This window comes from Sus scrofa, chromosome 4, assembly GCF_000003025.6.
Source record: "Sus scrofa isolate TJ Tabasco breed Duroc chromosome 4, Sscrofa11.1, whole genome shotgun sequence".
NCBI lineage: Eukaryota > Metazoa > Chordata > Mammalia > Artiodactyla > Suidae > Sus > Sus scrofa.
In genome coordinates, this window is record NC_010446.5 from 120,176,649 (window position 1) to 120,200,756 (window position 24,108).

The following is a 24,108-nucleotide window of genomic DNA, read 5'->3' on the forward strand; positions in this document are numbered from 1 at the left end:
TTCTCTTTGCTGCTTCAGCTTTCAGTTCTATTTCCTCCAGGCTCAGGTTTCTTCTTGCTAGGTTGTGTGTGTTCTCTCTTCTTTCTGGTCTAGAGAAAAAATTGTTCCTGTTGCATTAACTTTTTCTTTCAGAGCTGTGTCTTAATTGGAACCATTGGCCTGAACTCCCATCATTTTTTTTCTTTTATATCATTTACTTCTACTCAGATTTCATAAAAATCCCAAGTTAGAGGAAGATAATCAGCCTCACAGTGTATCTGTTTGTACTTAGAGTCTCACCTTGCGATGGTTGGTTTCTTACAGCTGGGAATTTTGCCTTCCTGTCCAGCCTTTTGGGGACCTTCGTCAGACTCCAATGTTATTCCATTTTCAATCTCTTGCTCACAAACCCCCAGGCTTGTAAGACAGGGTGTCTGTTTGTGCCTACATACAATCCATAATATTTATGAATTTTTCTCTTTAGCCTTGAAAGTTATGGAGAAGGAAAAAAAAAATACCCTCTCTTCTCTTAGGTCAGTAGCTTGCCTTGTGAAATAAACTAACCTAAAGCAAATTAAGGAGAAAAAGTGTTCATTAGCACATGTATTGTGCAAACATGTGGGAGAACTCAGTGATGAGTAACTCAGAACAGGGTCAGAAATGGAGGTATGTATAGCATTTTAACAGCACAATAAATCTGTGGAAAGTGATAGGACAAAGGAGAAGGGGTCATTTAGTAAGGTTTATTTAGTAGATTCCTGTTAGTGCCCATCTCTGGGCTGATAAGGGTCTAGTATTATCTCCTAGTGATGAGCAGTTTTGTCCTTCCTGATATAGGAAAGGGAGACATACCCTTGCAAATTTATGTACTGCTGTTTGGAAAACAAAGGGGGAGTAGAGAGCTTTTCTTATATGGTTTCTTCTCAATTGTACTTAGCTCAAAATAATCCTGTGCCAAAGTGGCATGGTTTGGAGTGGCATATTTTGCTTCCCTAGGAAGGCAGATCCTCTGTGGTGCCTGAGCATTATGACAACCTCTGAAGATCACCTAAGGAGGTTCTTATCTCTAAATCTAAGCCCTAAATCATTCCGATGTATAAACTTCTGTTCTAAAGAGATGGAAAGCTCCTTTAATAGAGGGCCTTGACTTTATGCTGTCCAATGCCTTGTATTTTCTATAGCGCTGAGCAGGGTACCCAACTGATTGATATATGTAAATTAATTGAATAATCATGTTCTTAAGTCACCAAAGGATGAAAAGACTACAGAGGCACTTTGTATTGAATGATCCTGAAGGTTCATCTACAAGAGTTATTTATTTACTTTATAAATCAGTCTCTGTAATGCTTAGATATAGCCTCTCATTGCATGCACTACATTCTGTTGCAGTGATCTGTTTATGTATCTCTGCTCACAAGAATGAGAGTTTATTAGAAGTATGAATTTGGTGAAATTTGCCATCAATTGCTGCAGCTAATACTGTGCCTGGTATTTTATAAATGCTCATTCACTGAATAGATGAATGAAAACATGAATTACTATATATTCATGAACATATGTAGCCTTTTAATTACTTTAAGATATTGAAAAGTTATTTGAGTTTACCTTTAATTCTCTGAACTATTATTAACTATTGAAATGATTGTATTTTAAGACTTGTGAATATTTTAAGTACAAACAATGAGCATTGATATAAAATAGGATTACTTTTCAATGACTATATCCTTTGGGGACACATATTGGCGTTCATAGAAGATTGTTTTACTACAGAAATATTCTGTATATTACATGGAATTCATCCCATAATATCCTGAAGAACATGGTAACACAAAGTTATTGATTTATATTTGAACAATCTAGAGGTATAATTATAGAATATATATGTATGGATATACATGTATGTTTATGATATGTGTATTAAACATTATATACTTTCAGATATTTTCTGTTTTATAAAAGATTTTGTTTTCTTAAGAATTTATAGAATCGTTAGTAAATACATCAACTAAATACTGTGATAAAATTAAAAGTATTAGAATTGCTTTTGACCAGTTGTTTTGTTTTTCATTGTTTGTATTTATTTACTTTCACAGCAGTTTCTACTGTTTCTGTTGTAACCCATGTCATGTTTTGTCATGTATAGAAAAATGTGGATGTCCTTGCTCTCACACTTATGTGATATGAAAAAACCCTTAGGAGAGATATTTATTCCTTTAATACCGATCAACAAAGATACGTTGCATTTTTTTAAATGCTGGCTTTTCCACAAATGCTTCTTATTTTTTTTCAGTACTTCTGAAATCCCTCAGTTCCGGCTGCCATATGATGTAGTGAATTTTGAGATTGAGCTTATGAAGGACCTTGGTGTAAAGGTAAGTGAAAAACTTAGCACTTACATGTGTATTGCTCCAAAAGAAAGGAATAAGCTCTCCACTAAAGATTAACAGCAAAATGTCACATACTTTAGGAAAGAACAATTAAAAGCTACACCAGGCAGAAGCAGAAAGATGCTGTTCCTTGCTTAGGGCATTTGTCTGTCTACTGTCTGAATGCCACTAGCCTGGAAAAGGGCAATCGATAGTTCTCATCTGGCACGCCTGCATGTGATTAATTGTCTGTAAGAAACAAATTCCTAAATTGCTTTAGGGGTTCAGTGCAGCTAATAGAAGGATTTGGTTTCTTTTAATCCCACGTTTTTTTCATGTGAGTTGTGTACACTCTGAAACATTTGTATTTCACAATTTGGAACATAATTTCTTACAGAGGCTTATTTTATTTACTATATGCATAATATCAGTAGTATTAATGTGATAATCCCTTCCCAATATAAATAGAAAATCAGCAAGGTAGAAAGCAACAGCTTTGCATTTTTAACTGTTTTGTGAAATAAATATTGTGTTCTTTTAAAGATGGTAAAGAAATTAATACATTTTAATTTTGGAATATACCTTTAGATGTTCCTATTCTTTTGAATTATTTAAGAGTAGCATACTTTGGCCCTTCACTTGAGCATATTGCTACTTATTTCCAAAATTTTACCTTTATAATGCATATAAACTAATAGATTAATAACGTGCTAAGATGTGCATAATACATTTTGTAAGCATATACAGAAAATATTTTGAAAAGTGATTAACAGACTATAGCTCTTGCACTTAGAAATAAAAATTAACATAATTAATAAAAAGGGAAACAAAAAACATTTCATGCTTTTACATTTATAATTTCATTTTGTTTGACAGTGGTTGGGTGATGAAACATTTACACCCAAGTAAACAAGTCTTATGGTGAATATATAGTACAGTTATGCATAAACTTTATGAAAACTTAGCATTCAAAAATAGTGTGGCGGAGTTCCCTTGTGGTGCAGCAGGTCAAGTATCTGGCATTGTTACTGCAGCGGCCACGGCCACTGCTATGGTGAAGCTTCCATCACTGGCCCAGGAATATCTATATATTGTGGATGTGGCAAAAAAAAAAAAAAAAATCAAATACTGTTCAAAATAGATTTGAGTGACAATTTGCTTTATAAAAATATATTCTGAATACTTTTTAAAAATGTCTTTAATTCTAAATACAAGTTTTTACCCAGGTTTCATTAAATAAAGGATTGAGACTTTAAAACTAATATGTTGTGATACTTCCAGTTGAAGATGAATCAGAAATTAATTTGAGACACTTCTAAATTTATATTGTAAATAATTGCACTCAATTTGTACAGTACCAGATATGCTGCATAAATCAGGGCACACTCATTACTCATTTGCAAAAAATTTTATTAGAGTATAGTTGATTTACAGTGTTGTGCCAATTTCTGCTGTATAGCAAAGTGACCCAGTTGTAAATATATATATTCTTTTTCTCATGTTATCTTCCATTAAGGTCTATCTCAAGAGACTGGACATAGTTCCCAGTGCTATACAGTAGGACCTCATTACTTATCCATTCTAAATGTAATAGCTTGCATCTACTAACCCCAAACTCTCAGTCCCTCCCACTCTCCTCTCCTCCTTGGCAACCACAAGTCTGTTTTCTGCCTGTGAGTCTATTTCTGTTTTTTAGATTAGTTTGTTTGTTCCCTTTTTTTGATTCCACATATGAGTCATATCATATGGTATTTGTCTTTCTCTTTCTGAATTACTTCACTTAGTATGATAATCTCTATACTTGCATCCATGTTGCTGCAAATAGCATTATTTCATTCTTTTTTATGGCTGAGTAGTATTCCATTGTATATACGTACCATATCTTCTTAATCTGTTCATCTGTCAATGGATATTTAGATTACTTCTATGTCTTGGCTGTTGTGAATAGTACTGCTATGAACAACCACTAGGGAAAATAGTAAGGAGGTTCCTCAGAAAACTGAAAATAGAGATACCATCTGATCCAGCAATCTTATTCCTGGATATATATTGGGACAAAACTATAATTCAAAAAGATACATGCACCCCTATGTTCTTGACTCTTTTCTTTGTAAGTCTAGATAGTGATTTCTCTAGTGAATGTATTCATTGAAAGAACCAGGTCTCAGAGATTTTGTTTCCTTAGTCCCTAATTGCTGACTCTATCTTTATTCTTTGCCCCTGCTATCCTTGTACTTATTTGCTATTCTTCCTTAACCTCTTGAGTTGTGTACTTATTTAATTTTCATTTTTCTAGGTTGAATAATTAAACTATTTATTTATTTATTGCCTTTTTGTCTTTTTAGGGCCGCACGCACGGCATATAGAGGTTCCCAGTCTAAGGGTCCAATTGAAGCTGTAGCCACCAGCCTACACCACAGCCACAGCCACACCAGATCCAAACTGCACCTGTGACCTACACCACAGCTCACGGCAACGCCAGATCCTTAATACACTGAGCGAGGCCAGGGATTGAACCCACGTCCTCATGGATGCTAGTCAGGTTCATTAACTGCTGAGTCATGACTGGAACTGCTAAACCATTTAAAATTACTAATTTCTTTCTGAATACACCCTCATCAGCATCCATATGTTTTTATTGGTATTTCTTTTTTGTTGTTATTCTTGAGTAATTTTAGTTTGATTTTTCCCTTTTTAAGATTTTTTTTTTTTTTTGGTCTTTCTAGGGCCACACCCGCAGCATATGGAGGTCCCCAGGCTAGGGGTCAAATCGGAGGTGTAGCCGCCAGCCTACACCAGAGCCACAGCAACGTAGGATCCAAGCTGCATCTGCGACCTATACCACAGCTCACAGCAACACAGGATACTTAACCCACTGAGCAACCCCAGGGATGGAACCTGCGTCCTCATGGATGCTAGTCGGGTTCGTTAACTGCTGAGCCACGAGGGGAACTCCCCTTTTTAGAGCTTTTTAATAAAGTATTTTTATTTGCCTTTGTTTTCTTACAATTTAATTCAAATTTTTATTTTTTTTACTTAACAGCAGGAGATGAAAATTTTAATTTATCAAGTATCTCAACTGATTTCACATCAAAGGATTATTTCTAGTATAGTGAAATTATTATTTGGAATAAATAGTCTCTAAGTTGTTATATTTTAACAAGCTCTTGATTTTAGAGTGAAATTTTTGATATAAACTACTGCAAATTATTATTATTTTTTTTTTTGTCTTTTGTCTTTTTTGTTGTTTTTTGTTGTTGTTGTTGTTGTTGCTATTTCTTGGGCCGCTCCCGCGGCATATGGAGGTTCCCAGGCTAGGGGTTGAATCGGAGCTGTAGCCACCGGCCTACGCCAAAGCCACAGCAACTCAGGATCCGAGCCGCGTCTGCAACCCACACCACAGTTCACGGCAACGCCAGATCGTTAACCCACTGAGCAAGGGCAGGGACCGAACCCGCAACCTCATGGTTCCCAGTCGGATTCGTTAACCACTGCGCCACGACGGGAACTCCTGCAAATTATTTTTAACCCTAGATGGACTTTAACAAAGTATTCAATGATGTTTGTGTCAGAAAATGTTACTTATCTTTTAAAGTACCTTTTGTTTGTTTTGCAATTCAGAATTTAGCTAGATATAAATATTCTCACTTCAAGTCTTCATATTTCTAGTAACTTCATTTTTTAAAGCTAAAAGTAATTTTGCATAAAGATTTTACTTTTTCTAAATATGTTTAAAATATATTTATTTCCATTTCTTAATATTTTGGTAGAATTCTAATTTAACTAAACTGAATTTGTAATCTCTAGGCATTTCTGTCCCTTCATAATTTAAGTAAAAATATCTAATAGAAACTCTCTCTTGATATATTCTCTGTATCATCTTTTCCTTATGGTTATCTGAAGCAAGCATTTCCGTGATTATAGGATATTATGGAAAACTAATAGAAAGTCATTTTTATCTCCACTGGAAGGAGAGAAACATGTGCATTCATAGCCAACAAATAATTTTGTGTCTAAGAAAGCTAAATATTATTTAAAATTTTTATCTTATTTTTTATATTAGAGATTCTGAAAATGGTCTATTTTAACCAATTTTCCATCAGAAAATATGAAGAGCATGTACATTGCTATCTGTATTTTTTAAATAATGGAATTATTATGTAGTTCATTTGAAAAAGAAATTCCACAGCCCCCCAATTTGTGAACTTTTATCCTACATCAAAGATATTATTATATCTATGAAGACATATTACAGGTGTATAAAGGAAGCTTTTAGTCAAGTCCCAAAGTAAATGTTACATGGAACTTCGCCTCCAAGTTTCTTCTATTTAATCCTTCCCTTGATAACTTTTACCCTGCACTTGGTGGGGAGTGAATTTTATTCTGAATTTAGCTAGGAAGTTTGAGTACCTAGGCATATATTGCTAAAGCCATTAGAGCAATATATAGTAAATGCTATAATCCATATCTAAGAAAATCATGATAGAAAAATATTGCATGTTTCCTGCAGCTCAATATCAAAAAAACAAACAACCCAATCAAAAAATGGGCTGAAGATCTAAATAGACATTTCTCCAAAGAAGAAATACAGATGGCAAAAAACACATGAAAAGATGCTCAGTACTGCTAATTATTAGATAAATGCAAATCAAAACTACATATATCTGGAGAAAACGATAACTCAAAAAGATACAGGCACCCCAGTGTTCATAGCAGAACTATTTACAATAGCCAAGACATGAAAGCAACCTAGATGTCCACTAACAGAGGAGGTGATACAGAAGATGTGGTACATATATAAAGTGGAATATTGCTCAGCCATAAAGAAGGATGAAATAATGCCATTTGCAGTAACATGGATGGACCTAGAAACTATCGCACTAAGTGAAGTTAGACAGTGAAAGACAAACATCATATGATATTATTTATAGGTGGAATGTGAAAAAAAAAGGGTACAAATAAACTTATTCACAGAACAGAAACAGACTCACAGACTTAGAAAATTTTACGGTCACCAAATGGAAAAGGTGGGGTGAGGGAATGGACTGGGAGTTGGAGGTTGGTGTATGCAACTGAGATACATGGAATGAATGGCCAACAGGGATCTGCTGTATAGCTAAGGGAACTCTAGCCAGTATTCTTTTATAATATATATGGGAAAAATCTGAATGAGAATGGATATGTGTATATGTATGATTGAATCACTATGTTGTACAGCAGAAATTATCACAACCTTGTAAATCAACTATACTTCAATAAAACTTTAAAAAGTCTTACATGTATAAACATATGGGGGAAAGAAAAAAAATGCCTATAATGTAATTTTTCTATTATTATATATATTTAACAAATAATATTGGGAATTTGTAGTATATCAGACACAAGAATGTTTTTGATGTCTATAGTTATCATATACTACTAGTTTTAGTTAAGTTTTGTACATCTCGGTAGAAAATTTAACCTTTTTGTCAAATAATCTTTCTTCTTGTTCTTTCTGAGAGTGGGTAATTGGTTTGATGGCAAATGTTTGGAGATTTGAGGATTTTAGAAAAGGAAAAATTAACTAATTCCCCAGCACAGACAGGGAAGAGTTCTTGTACTTGTCACTCCACTGATTACTGTAATTATTGCTCTCTTCTCATTTGTAACATGGAGCTACTTACTGCACCGCAATGGTTATTCTCCGCCTTTCCCACGATGTCTGTCCACAGGATTGTAAAGTCTTGCTTGTTAAGGTCCCAGTATATTAACCTCAGAAGTCAAGCCACTTTGTATTTCTAGGTTTTGATACACAAAAGTATAGTTCAATTTTTTTTTTCTTCCTCAGTTGCACACTATTGCCTACTAGGCTGGAAACACTGTAGAAATGCAATGTCTGTGCATCTTTCCTGTATGTTACACTCCTCGAGGGTGGAAAGATTGGGATACTTTCATCTCTGTTTGACAAATCACATACTGCCACCTCTAAACACCACCCCCTTCCACACACGCACATATACTTACACACATAAACAAACCCCACCTCAGGAAACATGGGAGATTTCTCTTGAATCTTTTTACTGAATCAATGAATAAACCAAACCTCAAGTCAAGTATTATGAGTCATCACTTTCCACCGATGAGCCCATTGGCAAGGCATTCCACTGCTCGACTTTGGAAATTGCTTTCTTATTCATTGTGGCCTTACTGATCTGCTGTAGCAATAATACCCTATCTGTCACAAAACCTGCAATCGCGGCTTCTCTTTGGCCAATCCTGAGGTAGTTTATAATCATTCTCCAGGAGTCATGTGTTCTCAGCAGGGCCAGACTGAGGAATGAAACAGAATGTAACATGGACACCTTTCTCCCCCATCTCATCCACTCCAGGCTATGGTTTTGTGTTTGATACACTCTTTTGACCAGGGTTTCAGAGGTTTTCTAGCTTTCCCAATTATTATAGCTATAATAGCTCTTACTTCGGAGATCAGAGACCTAGTGTGGGGATTACTTCTACTGTAAATCAAGTTTGATTATTCACTTGGAGATTTGGCGAGAACCACTAACTGGGTCTGTGATCACCTTGGGCCCACTGTGGACAGACTCCATCCAGGCTCTACTTTTCACCTTATTCCTCCTGTAGGTACCCACTCTTCAGACGTCAATGTCAATGAAGAACCTGTGTCCAATGTTCTTGACATATGTGATTATTGTCTTTGTCCAGTGTACAGTCACTTGGTAAATGACCATAGGTCCCTTTAGAGAAGGAATGGAGGAATCATTACAATATTTACTTGCCAGGATATTTCAGGGTCTTTCTTCCTAGGGATCTGACAACCTCTTCAGTCAGCAGGTTCAAGATCTGAAAATTGGCTCATGTTTGGGAATTGAGCAAAGTATTTTGACTTGTAAATAGGAGTGTCTACCCTGTGATCCCTCACTTTATTCATCTTCCCTGGACAGCGTCCTCTATTAAAACCTTATCCCTTTTTTTAAAAAAAAGGCTTTATTGACAGGGAACTATGTTCAATATCTTTCTATAATGGAAAATAATATATACATATGTAACTGAATTACATATGTAACTGTATTACTTTTTTGTCCCCTAGAAATTAACACAATGCTGTAAATCAACTATACTTCAGTTAAAAAAAAAAAAAAGCTTTATTAAAATCCCTCTACCTCTCTTTGTTTTCAGTATGACCTCAGTCAAAATGAGTCTGTCCAGTTCTTGTAGGCATGTTCTGATTGCCCTCTGTTTTGTATTTATTTATGTACATCTGCACAGATCTTAACTGTAAATTGAAGCAAAAACTGTCTTGTTTATAATTTCATTGTTTAAAATGCTCCACATAATATCTTGAATAAATTAATTAAGCTATTAAAGTTTACTGAATTGATTTTAAATACGCTAGCTTTTGGTACTTAATTAAAAGGCAAAATGCATTCAGCCCTTAAGAAAAACATGTTAATCTTTGACTTACATACTACTTTGTATATGTAAGGCCTATGTACTTAAAGACAGTCGTTGTGTGTGTGTGTGTGTGTGTGTGTGTGTTTTGAGGGTTTTTTTTTTTTCTTTTTTCTTTTTTTTTTTTGGCCATCCCTAAAACATGCCATGAATGTTTGGGCCATGGATATTGAACCTGAGCCATAGTAGTGACAACTCTGAATCCTTAACCCATTGTACCACTAGGGAATGCCAAGTTTTTGTTATTTTTGATGTTAGAGATTAAAGTTTTAATTAATCAAATACCAACATTTAGTTACTCAAATGTTTTCCTTACAGATAATTTGTGGTAAAAGCCTTTCAGAGAATGAAATTACTCTCAACACTTTAAAAGAAGAAGGGTATAAAGCTGCTTTCATTGGTATAGGTGAGTAGCTATCTTATACATGTTTTTCTTTAAAATATTTTTTGACTTCCTGACAATGTCCAGAAAAATAATTGTCTCCAGACTTTTTTTTTTTGGTAGAAGTTGTATCTGTTCAGGGAAGAACAGACAAAAATGAACGGGCAAAGAAAATTTTCTATTTTTTAACAAGTTGGACTGTCTCGCCTCATTATGAATTGACTTTGACAAGACAGTCTATATATCTTCCCATTCTCTGACCATACTCTCATCACCATTGAACATCTAAGAAGCAAAGTGCTTTCTAGTCATGCCACAGAAGCTTAGGATTTGGGCTGAGGAATATCTAGATGCTGTAGCTTTCTCTTTGTGTGCAAACAAATTGGTTAAATTGATATGAAGGGATAGAATTGGCTCATTTCCTTTTTCTGTTCTTTTTTTTTCAATATTTGCTAAAGACTTTTCATACTGGGCTGAATTTTAAAGATAATTATGTATAGTTCTAAATGTCACAGGGACCGTGTATAGCTTCTAAGGTAATTAATGCGTCCTGTGATTCCATATTTTGCCCAATATCACACAGAGATTGAGTTTCCAAACATTTTTCCCTTAAGGTATACTGGAAGACCGGATAGAAGAAACAGTTAATTTAACTTAGTCGTTGTCTCAAAAACATTGATTCTCTTAGATGGTCATACTATGAGCGGTTGTGACATATGAACCGAACAAGTCCTCCATCCTCATGTCTTTGAGTTTGTCTGTCTCCCCGTTAGTTCTCACCCTTTGAAGATGAGTATTTAATAAACCTGACAGAGGTTACAACTGTTTCGTCTCTTCCAGTGTTCTGGATGACACTGGATGACATTTTGGGGGGGCTTTCTTTTTTTCGTAGTTTTCTAGAGTAAAATCATCCAGAATGCTTGTTATCTACTAAATTTTTCTTATCAGTATTGAATATGTTCTCTTACTAAATAATTGGTACCAAGTCCAAGACCATCTCTGTCACTCCCTTTATTTAGATGAAAAATTTTGAAAAAGAAAATAGATTTTCACATCTTCTACCTTTTAAATGTCTGTGTTGCACCTCCTTTCTTTCAGAAACTCGAGTGCCATTGTCATCAATATTTTCCCATATTATTCTAAGTATAATGACCATGTGGAGATAATAGGAGGGAAAAAATATCTAGGGGCATTTTATCTAGGTTCCATTTTTAACAGCACTGCTCCTGACTTTGGTTTTATTTTTGAACATTATATTTGTATTGAGAATTTTACATGAAAATAGGGCAAGTATCTTTCAAGTATATTCTACTTTACCAGCAATGTTGGATCAGTCAGTTTCTGTTACTCGCAACAAATGCCTTATGTTTGGTCAACAGGCACATGAAAAAATGTTCAACATGGCTAATTATTAGAGAAATGCAAATCGAAACTACAATGAAGTGTTGCCTCACTCTGGTCAGAATGGCCACCATTAATAAGTCTATAAATAATAAATGCTAGAGAGGTGTGGGGAAAAGAGAACCCTCCTACACTGTTGGTGAGAATGTAAATTGATGCAGCCACTGTGCAAAATAGTATGGAGGTTCCTCAAAAAATAAAAATAGAGTTAGCGTATTATCTTGCAGTCCCACTTCTTGGCATATATCTGGAATAAACTAAATTCAAAGAGATGCGTGCACCCCAGTATTCAGAGCAGCACTATTTACAATAGCTAAGACATAGAAGCAACCTACGTATCCATCGACAGATGAATATATAAGGATGTATACCTATATCCTTATCTATCATTATATGTGTAATGAAATATTACTCATCCATCAAAAGGAATGAAATACTGCCGTTTGCATTAACATGGATGGACCTAGAGATTATTGTACTGAGTGAAGTAAGCCAGATAGAGAAATATCATGTGACATCACTTATTTGTATCTCTTCTAAAAAAAAAAAAGAGATACAAATGAACTTATATATAAAACAGAAGTAGACTCACAGACATAGAAGACAAATTTATGGTTACCAAAGGAGGAAGGGGGAGGAGGGGTAAATTAGGAAGTTGGGATTAACATATACGCACTATTATTTATAAAATAGATAACTAATAAGGACCTACTGTAGAGCACAGGGAACAATACTCAATATTTTGTAATAACCTATAAGGGAAATAAACTTAAAAAGACTAGATGGATAGATAGATTGTAGATAGTTAAATCACTGTACTGTATACCTGTAACTAATACAACATTGTAAATGAACTATATTTAAATAAAAACAATAAGAAGAATAAGTGTCAATAATAAATGAAAAATTTAGTCAGGCAGTTGGTCTAAAACACTGGAAATGTTTTCAAATAGCTATTTGAAATTCATCATTGTGGTTTCCTACATATATAAAGGATATGTTTTCCATTAATGGAGTCATATGGGCTAAAGCAATTTTATGTATCTCTGTGAAGTTTTTCTACAAAGAATCCCTATACTGAAGCGATAGGGGCCAAATAAATAACTAATGCATTGAAATCCCTCCAAATTAATTGCACAAGAAGGAAACTATAACAAAAATTTGGAGGCATTGAGTGTTTTATCACTCTGAGTGGTTTTATCCATAGAAGTATCTTCCATCTACAAGAATCAATAATGTTTCAGCGCTGTATTGTATTTTATTCTATTGAGTCCCCTTACATATATTATTTGATATTGCTACATCCGTTCACAATACTCCATTTGACTCTGCAGTGAGGTGTGAATACAGCATTTAAAATGTGGAGTCCTTTCACATTTATTTTGCTGTGCATTTTCATGCTGAGAAGTGAATCTTTTGACATTTTGGTGTAGTGATGTGTAGAATGCAGTTATGTTCTATTTCAGTATTTTGTATGAAATGTATACAAGAAAGTTTCATCTTGTCAAAAAAAAAAAAAAGGCTTCTGTCTGAAGAAGACAAGTAGCCTTATCCTCCAGGAGATATTTATTTGACACTCTTGATTGCCGAGTTGGGAATTTATGACCTTTTTATTGCCATATAACTGCCTGTTACTTCGACAGCCTCACATCCTTGCATGCTATTGTTCATTAACCATGCTTCTATGTTGTAATTAAACCTCACTCACTTTGTTTATCTACCTTTCCCCACTCATTATAGAGGGGTAAATGTTGGATTAGGAATTCTGCATTATTTAAGTTATATGTTTGGCCACTTTAAGAAGGGAAAATAATAGAGGATTAAGCAAGATATGCATTTAGTTCTGTCTCATTTTAATGCTATGAACCATCTTCAACACCTGACTTCCATCTTTGGTTCTTAGGTGGCCAGTTTTTCCACATTCCTGCTAACAAAAATTGGAATTAGGAAAGGGAGCCCCTTTACTTTTAAGTCTATGACTCAGAAATTACCTATATGATTCTATTTTTATCTTACTGTCTACATCCTGGTCGCATAAACACCTGGTAGCAAGGGACGCTGGGAAATATAGCCTTTAGCTGGATGGACATCATACTCCTTTAAATTTCTATTCTGGTAGAGAAAGGAGATGATAGATACAATGGGGATGACAGATACAGAGAGGGAAAAAATAAAGGTCTCCGCCATATATGTGCATCATCGTTTGTATTCGATACATAGAATCCTTACTGAGAGAAATTGGTGGAACAGTTAACAACAAAGACACTCTGAGAACTTAGTGTTTCTATGTTGGTTACAGAGGTCACTTAATGATAATGGGGTCTTTTCTCTTCTGTAGTTGGGAATCCCATATTGCAGATCTTCTGTTTGTGCCATGTCAGTATGTCTAAAGAAAAATAATACTTTGTTTATTAGTTAGATATGACCTTTTAAGGATAGCTTAATAAATCCATTGCATTAACTGTAGTGCGTTCTCATGTTTCCTGATTTTTAATATTGTGTGTGATATTGCTGGTGAAAAGTTGCTCACTTTTAGGTTTTTCCCTAACTAATTCTAATAGAATCCATTAAGGAAATTATCTCATGGTGTGGGCATCACTGTGAGACTGAAAGAGTATATCTCCTTACCCATGAGAGGTTTAGTTTCTTCTAAGTGGAATAAAGGTAAGTGAAATAAAGCTCTGCGCCTTATTCAAACTGGATTGAGTTGTCTTTGAAATAACTGGTGTTTTTTAAAAGACTTTAAAATTTTGGGGTTTTTGTTGAAATAAAACCATCAGCAGAGTGTGTTACCGTCAATGTTCAGAAATAGAGTTAGAGCATCCACTGTACAAGGTTTTTTCAGAGTATTGGATGGCTCGTTTTGGTTGTGTCAAAGTCAATATAATGGATTACAACCATTACCTGTTTTTATTATTAAAATTAGCACAAAAGAATTGAAAATATTAAAGTGTGTTGCACATTATTAGGGCAAATGTAATTTCATTAAAAATGTTTTTCCATTATTATGTGTATTTGTTTTTGGTGTGTGTGCTTGCATATGCATACTGCATTATATGGAAAATGTGTTTTAAAGACGTGGTGTAATAGTCACTGCTATACATTGTAAAAGACCCTCCATACTAATTGCCTTTTTCCCATAGTGTGTCCAGCACTTCTCAGTAAGTAGCTACTGAGTGAATTCAATAAGTATTGAGTGACTGCCATGTTCCAGGCACTGTGTTAAAAATAAAACATAGAAAGACATCTGAATTCAGTTTTTAGTTTGATTTTAATCTGAGTCATGAAAATCCTAGTAGATTCAAACAGAATAATCATATCATTACAGTTTATGGAGTGATGTGGTGGAGTGGGCTGGGCATAAGTACAATATAGTTTTTTTTTTTTTCTTGGTCTTTTTGTCTTTTTAGGGCCACACCCCTGTCATATGGATGTTCCCAGGCTTGGGGTTGAATCAGAGCTGTGGTGCCTGCCTACACCACAGCCACAGCAATGCAGATGTGCTGAGCCACGTCTGTGACCTACACCACAGCTCACAGCAATGCTGGATCCTTAATCCACTGAGTGGGGCCAGGAATCAAACCAGCATCCTCATGGATACTAGTTGGGTTCGTTACCCAGTGAACCATGAAAGGGACTCCTATTTTTAAATTTTTTTAGTTTTTATTTATTTATTTTTTTAGGTTCTTTGGGTGATTATATTCTAGAGCCAATTCAAGCACCACTGTTCTCAATGACTGAAGAGTTGAACCCTTAGTCTTTGCTTCAAGGAACCTACTTCCCTTCCCTTTTATGATTGTCCATTTCATGCTAATTTACGTCTTGTATTCGCACAGAACTTGGCAGTGATGAAAAGGCTAAACTAACGTGTAAGGGAAAGAACTTCCTTTAAGACACTCTCAGAAAAATGGTAATACCTTATATATTCTTATGACAGGTACTTTTTTCTGAATTTTTGTTTTGAATATTTGGGAGAGAGAAAGAATTATGGAGTAAATAGCAGTAAAATCCATGATTGCAGTCGCAGTATTTACACAGGGAGCAGAGATTGTAGGGATGATTACAGAGCTGAATAGTTTGTCTCACCACCGGCTGCTTTACTTGTATGGACTCCATCGATTTCTCTTGAATTCTCTTCCCACCATCACTATTCCCCTTTCTCCATAGCAGTAGCCTACACTCGTAGGCTAAGTTAGCTTCCTAACTGGTCTCCTTGGCTGCTGTTCGCCACACAACAGAAATGGTGATCTTGCTAAAACTAGATCCCATCATGTCATTCCCTCATTTAAGCACCTCCCCCAAACTCCGTATTTCCTTCAGTAAACAGGAAAAACTCCTTAAAATAAGACTTTCAAAGCTTTTCATGATTTACTTGCAATTTACGTTTTTAGTCACCTACCCATTAAATGCACACAATTGAACTGTTTTCAGTTTTAACTCATTTGCTTTTAATTTTAAAAGTTTTACTGAAGTATGGTTGACTTACAATGTTGTGATAATTTTTGCTATACAACAAACTCAGTTATACATATGCACACATCCATTCTTTTTCGGATTCTTCCCAAGTAGATTATCACAGCATATTGGGTAGGGTTCCCTGTACCCACTGGTCATCATTCCGTATACCTCAGTGTGCATATGCCAATCCCAAACCCCCAATCCATCCCTCCCCCACCTGTCTCCTTTGGTAGCCGTAAGTTTGTTTTCAAAGTCTATGAGTCTGTTTCTGTTTTACAAATAAGTTCATTTGTATCCTTTTTTTTTTTTTTTTTTTGATTCTACATGTAAGTGATATCATTTGATGTTTGTCTCTCTCTCTGACTTGCTTCACTTAGTATGATAATCTCAGCCTAGAGATTACCTCATCTCAATTTTTAAAACCAATTTTTGGACCTATTCTTGCCTGGAACTGTCATTTTCATATTTGAGTTCTTACATGTCCTTTTTTCTACTTCATTTTGTTCTCTTTTTTTGTGTGATGATCTACTCCCTACCTTCACTCTTTACCCTGGAAAAACGAAGCCACTTCCTCACCGCAGTCTCCACACCGTTATGTTCCTGTTCCCTTTCTGGATGTCCAAACTGAATTTTGTACTTTATTTTAGCTCCTATTTCTGTTATTATAATTGACTGGTCACATGTTTGGTTCCAGCACTAGAAGTTAACCTCTTGCAAACTGGAGATTCTGTCTGCCTATTCGTTGATAGATCTTCAGTGTCTAGCATAGTTCCTGGCCCATGGCAGGAACACTGTCAGTATATTTAAATTACTGATTTTTAACATATTGGTTTAACTATTTGCCAAAATAAATTGATAGGATGTTCAAATATGTTGGCAATTTCGAGGGTATTATAATATTGACCAAATACAAGGGGAATGTATATCAAATTATTTTAAAATTGGTATTACATTATAAATGAAATAAACACAGATATTCAGCTAATATTATTACTACCACCACCATTAGTAGTGGAGGTATTGGTAGTTGTACCAATATTAGCTAAAATATCCCATTCCCATTTTTAATATAATTTATACCATTAATTGTTAAAATGGCCCTTAAATTAGATATTAGTAACTCTGTTTTATGTATAAGATATTAAGACTAAGCCAAGTTAAGAAAACCAGTAAATGGCAACCAAAATATGAAAAATGAGTTTCACAGAGAATGTAGGAAAAATGTAATAAATGCAAATATCCATACTTCAACATAAAAAACCAACAAGTTAGCTGATGACCCTGCCCTCAGTGAGGAGTTCAACTTAGTGATGTCCGATATAGGACCTCATACTCTGCAAGAATTAGTTTTATATTTAGCCTCATTTTTCTTATTGTTACCATCAATTTTCTTCCATTACCATAGAAAAGAATATATTTTAAATGTGATGATTCCCAAATATTATAATAGCTGAAGAAGAGATAATTACAATTAAGAAAATCCATTGAGAGGTTGTGGTATTAAATTTGCCACAGTATGGCCTTTAGTTAAATCTCTTGTGCCTTCTTAGAGCCAGAATTCTTCCCTGTAAAAGTTATTCTTAATTAGCTTCTTAATCAGGAGTTTCTAAATTGTACACAATTATGTATACTTCCTATTTATTTAGAAGAAAATGAAATAGGTTTTTAGACCACTTACTTTACTTCTGTCTACAGATACAAACTGATGTTGTTTTAAGAATTACATACAATTCTGAATAGATTATTTTAAAGTAATAAACCTGGTATAATTGTAAGCAAAAAAAAGAGCCATGAATATTTTGCCAATCCACTTTAAAAAAAATTGTAATAATGTCTAATCTAGTGTCACTTGTAAGTACTCGGGCATAATTGTGAGATGGCTCCCAAGAATTCAGAAATGAGAGAAATAGAATTCCAGCTGAGAGTTCATTAAATCATCACTTAATGAGTTCAAGCAAAGCCCCCAGAAGGAGGTAAAATAGATGTAGGGTAATTAGTCTTTGATCATATTAACATATCTATAGAAAGTGCATCTTAATCTGCAGAAGCAGGTAATAGGGGCCGGTCACCTTTACAAGCATAGAAGCTGGGTTGGGGGAGAATCTGAGGAAGTATTAGTCGTGTCTCTTTAAAGGCACCTGACTCCGTGGACCTGGAGTTATTTGAGCCCCTATCATGAAAATAAATAGGTACATGTCTTTTAAAGATCTCTAAGTCTCCTTATTCTAGATCAGGTTCACCGAGCTGGCACAGATTTCTAAATGGCTTGACTGTGTTAGGAGGCCATGCCAATCCTAGTCTCTAGCATGGTTGTCTTTATTGCCCCAAATCACTGCTTCTCTGAGTATATGATACTCTAATATGAAAAATTCTCCACCCGAGATAACACTTTTGAAAAACAAGCTATAAATGTCTCAAATTTTTTTTGTGGCTATCACTGCATTCAGAATTAGTAAAATTTTCTTGGTATGACTTTGAACTAACTACCAGTTGTCCAAATATACTCCTTTCGTCTTAAAAGTATATCCCTCAAGAGTTCGCATTCGGTGCAGCAGGTTAAGGATCCCACGTTGTCATTGAAGTAGCTGGGGTTGCTGCTATGGTGTAGATTCAATCCCATGTAGAACTTCCACATGCCCCAGGCTCGGTCAAAAGACATTAAAAATAAATGAAGAAAAAGAAAAATATATTCCTTATAGAACTCTCCCACTGCAGATCTCTAGCTATTATTCAAAAGTACTGTACTCTCCCACCATTAAACCTTGGCTCAGATTCTTCACTGAGAAAAATTTTCAGTCTGTGTCCATATGGTAAAGTCAGTACTTAGATATAATACTCATCTCAAATGCTACTTCTTACATAAGAGTTTCATACTCATCCTGTTGAGATAAATGTTTGTTCTATATTCACACATAGGAAAATGTTTTACGTGTTATTTATAGATTCGATATAGTTTTCCTTGTTTTTATTTGTGGTTGTGTGCATATATCCACTCCCCCACCCTACGTACAAACACAATATTAATAACCCATGAGAGCGGATATTAGTTTTTTAAAATCTTTGTATTATACAATTTCAGCACGTTTCTCGACATATAGTATATCAATGATGTTACTTTGAGGTAAAAATAATTGGCAGAGTGAAAAGAGAAAGGAAAACATGAAAAGCAACATAATTTATTGAGAAGTTTGGAACTATACTTGATCATGTAGCCTTTTTAAAATTTGCAATACCTACCAAGCATCTTTTCTTTTTTACAAAGTGCGAAGACGTGTTTATGGTTTTGATTACCCACTCAAAGGCAATAAATTTCAAATTCTAAATGTTATAGTTAATGTCATTCTTCTATTTATGTCTTATTAAATGTCTTATGTTGAATACTAGGTATTTTCTTTGAGCATTTTTGGTGAAGGCAAAGTATTTGCTTGAGGGAATTGAATAAGTGTTTTATGACGAAGATGGTGATATGAGAAAAAATTTTTTTTAAAAAAGGACTTTTTCTGCTGGCAGAATTCATGGAATATTGTAGAGGCTCAATAAATATCTATTGAATTAACTATTTAATTAAAATATATCTATTTCTTCCATATTGCAGTAAAAAAGAAAGTAATTTATTTAGCAAAAGTTATTTTAAAATATTGTAATGTCAATGTTCTTTTTATTAAAACTTATAAAGTTTAAGCTTAAAGAATAAATTATGTTTAAAAATATTGAACATCTCTTTGGATTTGTTTGGATGGAGACATGAGGAATTTGTATTATATTTCTCTCTGTATATTTTATGGAACGGAAATATATTTTACCTAACAGTAGCTGCTTAAAGAAGAGTATTGTTAAAACCACGATTTTTTAAAGCAATTCCCAATGGCTTATGGCTGAGAGTTACATTTTTTGAGGAGTAAAAATATCATCTACCTTGGAAGGGGATATTATTGACCTACACTGTGGGCATCGAGATTAATTTTTTTAAATGTAGTGATCATCCTATAGGTATGGGTTGTCCTCTGGAGGTAGAATGTTGATGTTGAAGGATGAACTTGAGAATTACTAGCAAAATTAGAAGTCACAAAATTATTATTAAAAGTAGTACGGAGTGCCTTGGTACACAACCTGCATTCAATGCATTTGTACCAGAAATTCCTACCTTCGCGCGTATGTGTACCAAACATCAGTGATTTCCAATTAGAGCTAGGAGGCATTCTACTAGATGGCTTTATTCACACTGCAAATTACATACCTCTGCTTATCTTGCCCTTTTGTAAATCACTCTGTATAAACGTTGGTCAAGGGAGCCCATGACATACAATGAAAGAGGGATTAATAAGAGAGGCATGAGAAATGATATGGAAATAGCAAAGGTGGATGTAAGTGAGAGGAAACTAGGCATATTTCTATGTACTTTAGAGTTATGACAAAATTTGCAGGCCAATACGTGTCTTATTTCCTATTTATGCAAGTTAGGCTATACCATCTTTGGCTAGCAGCAATAGATCGGAAGAACTAATATTCTTTTTCATGGATTTTTAAACACCTTCTTTGACATAAATGCTTAAGAGCATTTATGCTTTGTTCTAAAGCAAGCAAGCCCTTTCAAGAGGAGGCTTCATGAAGACCTTGTATTTTAAGCAATACATCTATTTTAGAAGCAATTCAATTGAAATATATATCAAATCAGTTACTCTCCAGATCCTGTCTTTGAATCGTTTAGGGGCCTCCAGCAAAATCCTGTTGTTCTGAATTCCCCAAGGCTCTTTTATGTGACACAAATTTATTTAAATGAATAAATAGAAATCAATGGGGGAGAACTTCGTTCAGTTACAGTACTCTTTCTCAATTTCTCAAACTCATATTACTTCATTATATTTAAGCCGTGTAAGGAATTAATCTATGCAGAAAATATCACAGTAATGATTAATTGAGTCTACTATCTCAAATAACATAAACCTTTAGAGTACATTTTTAAGCATATCTGCCATAGACATTTAAGAAAAAAATGTTTTAAAACAAAATTTTGATGTATTTACTTTCTTATCTCAAAATGTGAGAAACTGGATGTGTGTTATCATCTTCTGATTAGCCATGCAGTGCCACCTGGTGTGCAGATGGAAGGAAAATCACACATCAGAGGCTTTGTTCACACTCTCCCCCGCCCAACACAAACTTCCATGACAGAAAATTAACAGATGTTCACTTTACTTATGTTACTGAGCTACGCTGCGCATCCAACTCTTAATTCGTAAGTTAAATTTGGAGAAGATATTGATATTGAGTTAATCAGTTGAAGAGTATGTCAATACCTCCAGTTCAGTGGAAAAAAGACTTATTAAATGGGAAATTGCTTCATTGACTCTTTAAGTTCTTATTTTGTACTTATACTTTTCCTTTTTTATTTACATGATAGTTTTTTTGAAACTTTATATTTTACTGATAGATCAATCAGTGGTAGAATAACATGTCTTAAAACTGACTGCAATTGAATATCTCTATGGTTGTTTCCTTCTTATTGAGACAAAATAGTCTTTCTTTTGTATTTTATAAAGACCATACCATAGCCACTATTCTTATTCTTTTAATTTCACCTTTAGCTGATCGTATTTCAAAGTAAACTTATATTGTATGTGCTAAGCATTACAGATTGCAAATGAATTTAAAGGGTTATGATTCCTTTAGAAAGACTATAAAACTAATGTAATTAATAAAATAAGAATCATACATGTGAATATAATAACTATAGAAGATAAATTTCTTGGAGTTTTGGCTATATTTTGCATAAATTATTTTAATCATCTTGAAGTAATTTTGGGTTTATGTTATTGATACTTCCATTTTATACATACATAAATTATGTCTAAAAGAAGTTAAGTAAATTTCTCAGTACTGTAACCAGAATGTGAATGGAGATCCATCTGAAACCAAGTTCTACTCAACCAATATAGTAAAATGATACTGCTCATAATGATTCAGACTTTTTAATTCTTTTTTTCAATTGCAGTAAAATAAACATAACATGAAATGTATTGTTTTAACTGTTTTCATGTGTGCATTTCACTGGCATTAAGTACACTCACCTCGTTGCGCTACCACCACTACCATTCCTCCACAGAACTCTTTTTAATGTGCAGAACTGAAACTCTATACCCATTGTTCTCCCCTCATCCCATCTTCGGACAGCTGCCATTCTACTTTCTATTTTTGTTTTTTGTTTTTCCCATCTTCAGACAGCCCTATTTTTGTTTTCTGTTTTTCTTTTTTGGCATGTGGAGTTCCTGGGCCAGGGATCAGATCTGAGCTACAGTTGCTACCTACAGCTGATCCCTTAACGCACTGTGCCGAGCAGGGGATTGAACCTGCATCCTAACCCTGCAGAGACACTACCGGTCCCATTGTACCGCAGGGAAACTCCATACCATTCTACTTTTCTATGTCTATAAGTTTGACTACCCTAGATAGCTACAGGTGAAATCGTTCTGTATTTGTTCTTTTGTTCTGGCTTATTTCACTTAGCATAATGTCTTCACGGTTCATCTATGTTTTAGCCTGTGTCAGAAATTCTAAAGAACGTTCCACTGTATGTGTATACCACATTGTGTTTCTCATTTCATCTGTCAGTGGTCCCTTGGGTTGCTTCCATCTTTTAGCTATTGTGAACGATGCTGTGGTGAACATGGGTATACAAATGTCTCTTCCAGTCCTGCTTTCCTTTATTTTTGCTGTATAACCAGAAGTGGAATTGCTCGATCACGTAGATATCCTATTTTTAATTTTTCAAGGAAATGCCGTAATGTTTTCCATAATGTTGGTACCATTTTACATTTCTACCAACAGTGTACAAGATTTCCAATTTTTACGCATCCTTGCCAGCACGTTTTGTTTTCTGGTTTTTTGTTAGTAGCCATCCTAATGAGTGTGAAGTGGTGCATAGTGATCTTTAATACTTTTACTTGCATCCTATCTATTACCAAGCGAAACTTTCAGTAGAAATATAGAGGTAATAAATATTAAAAATATATAGGCTAGGTGCAGAAGTAATCAAGAGGAGGGACTGGTGGATAAGCACCTCTCTGAGTAAAAATGAAATTATCTTTTTGATGTTATGAGGACCGCAATTGGGTTATATGCCAAGGTTGATGAGGGGAGAGGACCAAATTCAGCAAGAATATCAGTTGAGAGGGACAAACTGGAGAGAGGAACGTTAAAACACAGAACTTAAATATCTTCTATTTGAGCTTCAAACTAGTGGGAGAAAGAAAGTTAAATGAAGAGTCAGCAAGATTTGTCTCTAAAAGCAGCAAGTATTATAATTTTGTGAGTCGTATGGTCTGTGCTGCAACCACATAACTATCTGCCTTTATAGTGCGAAAGCAGACGTAGAATAGCATATATGTAAAACAAATGTGTCAATACAACTGTATTGTAGGTGCAAGGCCAGACTTAGCATATTGTAGACTAAGGAATTACTTAGGAACATTAACTGCTTGTATTTTTTCCTAGTTTGAGATAAGAAACCTTTTTGTGGAAATCCACATGCAGTATAAATCAAGTTATCTTTTTTTGATCTAATACCGCCTAACTTGTTTTGCAAGTATGGATCTGTTGTAGAAGACTTTTAAGAGCATGAATATAAAGACCTGTCTTTGAAGCAGAAAATATACCCATCACTGGTTATTTTATACTAGCACTTTAAAACCAGCCAGTTGTAGACGGGTCTCCACATTTTAGTGTTCACTAGAATACTTGGTTTTCTCATATCTTAGTTACTATTTTTAGAAAATAACTTGTCTGAAAGGGATATCCAGAAATATTTTTCTTCTTAATTCTATGCCTATATTGATTTTTTTAAAAAAATCACTAACATAGGTAAACCCCCCATTTTTATTTCTCAGGTTTAATTTTTTAGCCCTTTAAAGCAATCTTCAGTAAGTAAGTATACACATGGTTTCACAATAAAAATAAAAATACATCCATGAATTAAAATCACAGATGGAATTGAAGTGAGAATTGAAATGAGTCAGTTGTCTATGAAGTGATTGATAGTTCAAAAGGTATAGTCTTAGAAATTGTTATTAATGCTTA

At 34.5% G+C, this 24,108-nt stretch overlaps 1 protein-coding gene across 2 annotated transcripts in view; it reads left to right on the forward strand.

Moving 5' to 3' along the window:
* DPYD (dihydropyrimidine dehydrogenase) overlaps positions 1-24,108 on the forward strand; it is a 780,991-nt gene that overhangs the window by 245,178 nt on the left and 511,705 nt on the right. For both annotated transcript variants that reach the window (NM_214044.2, XM_021088696.1), the window contains 2 exon segments: positions 2,270-2,351; positions 10,113-10,200. In NM_214044.2, coding sequence (NP_999209.1) covers positions 2,270-2,351; positions 10,113-10,200 — 170 coding nt within the window.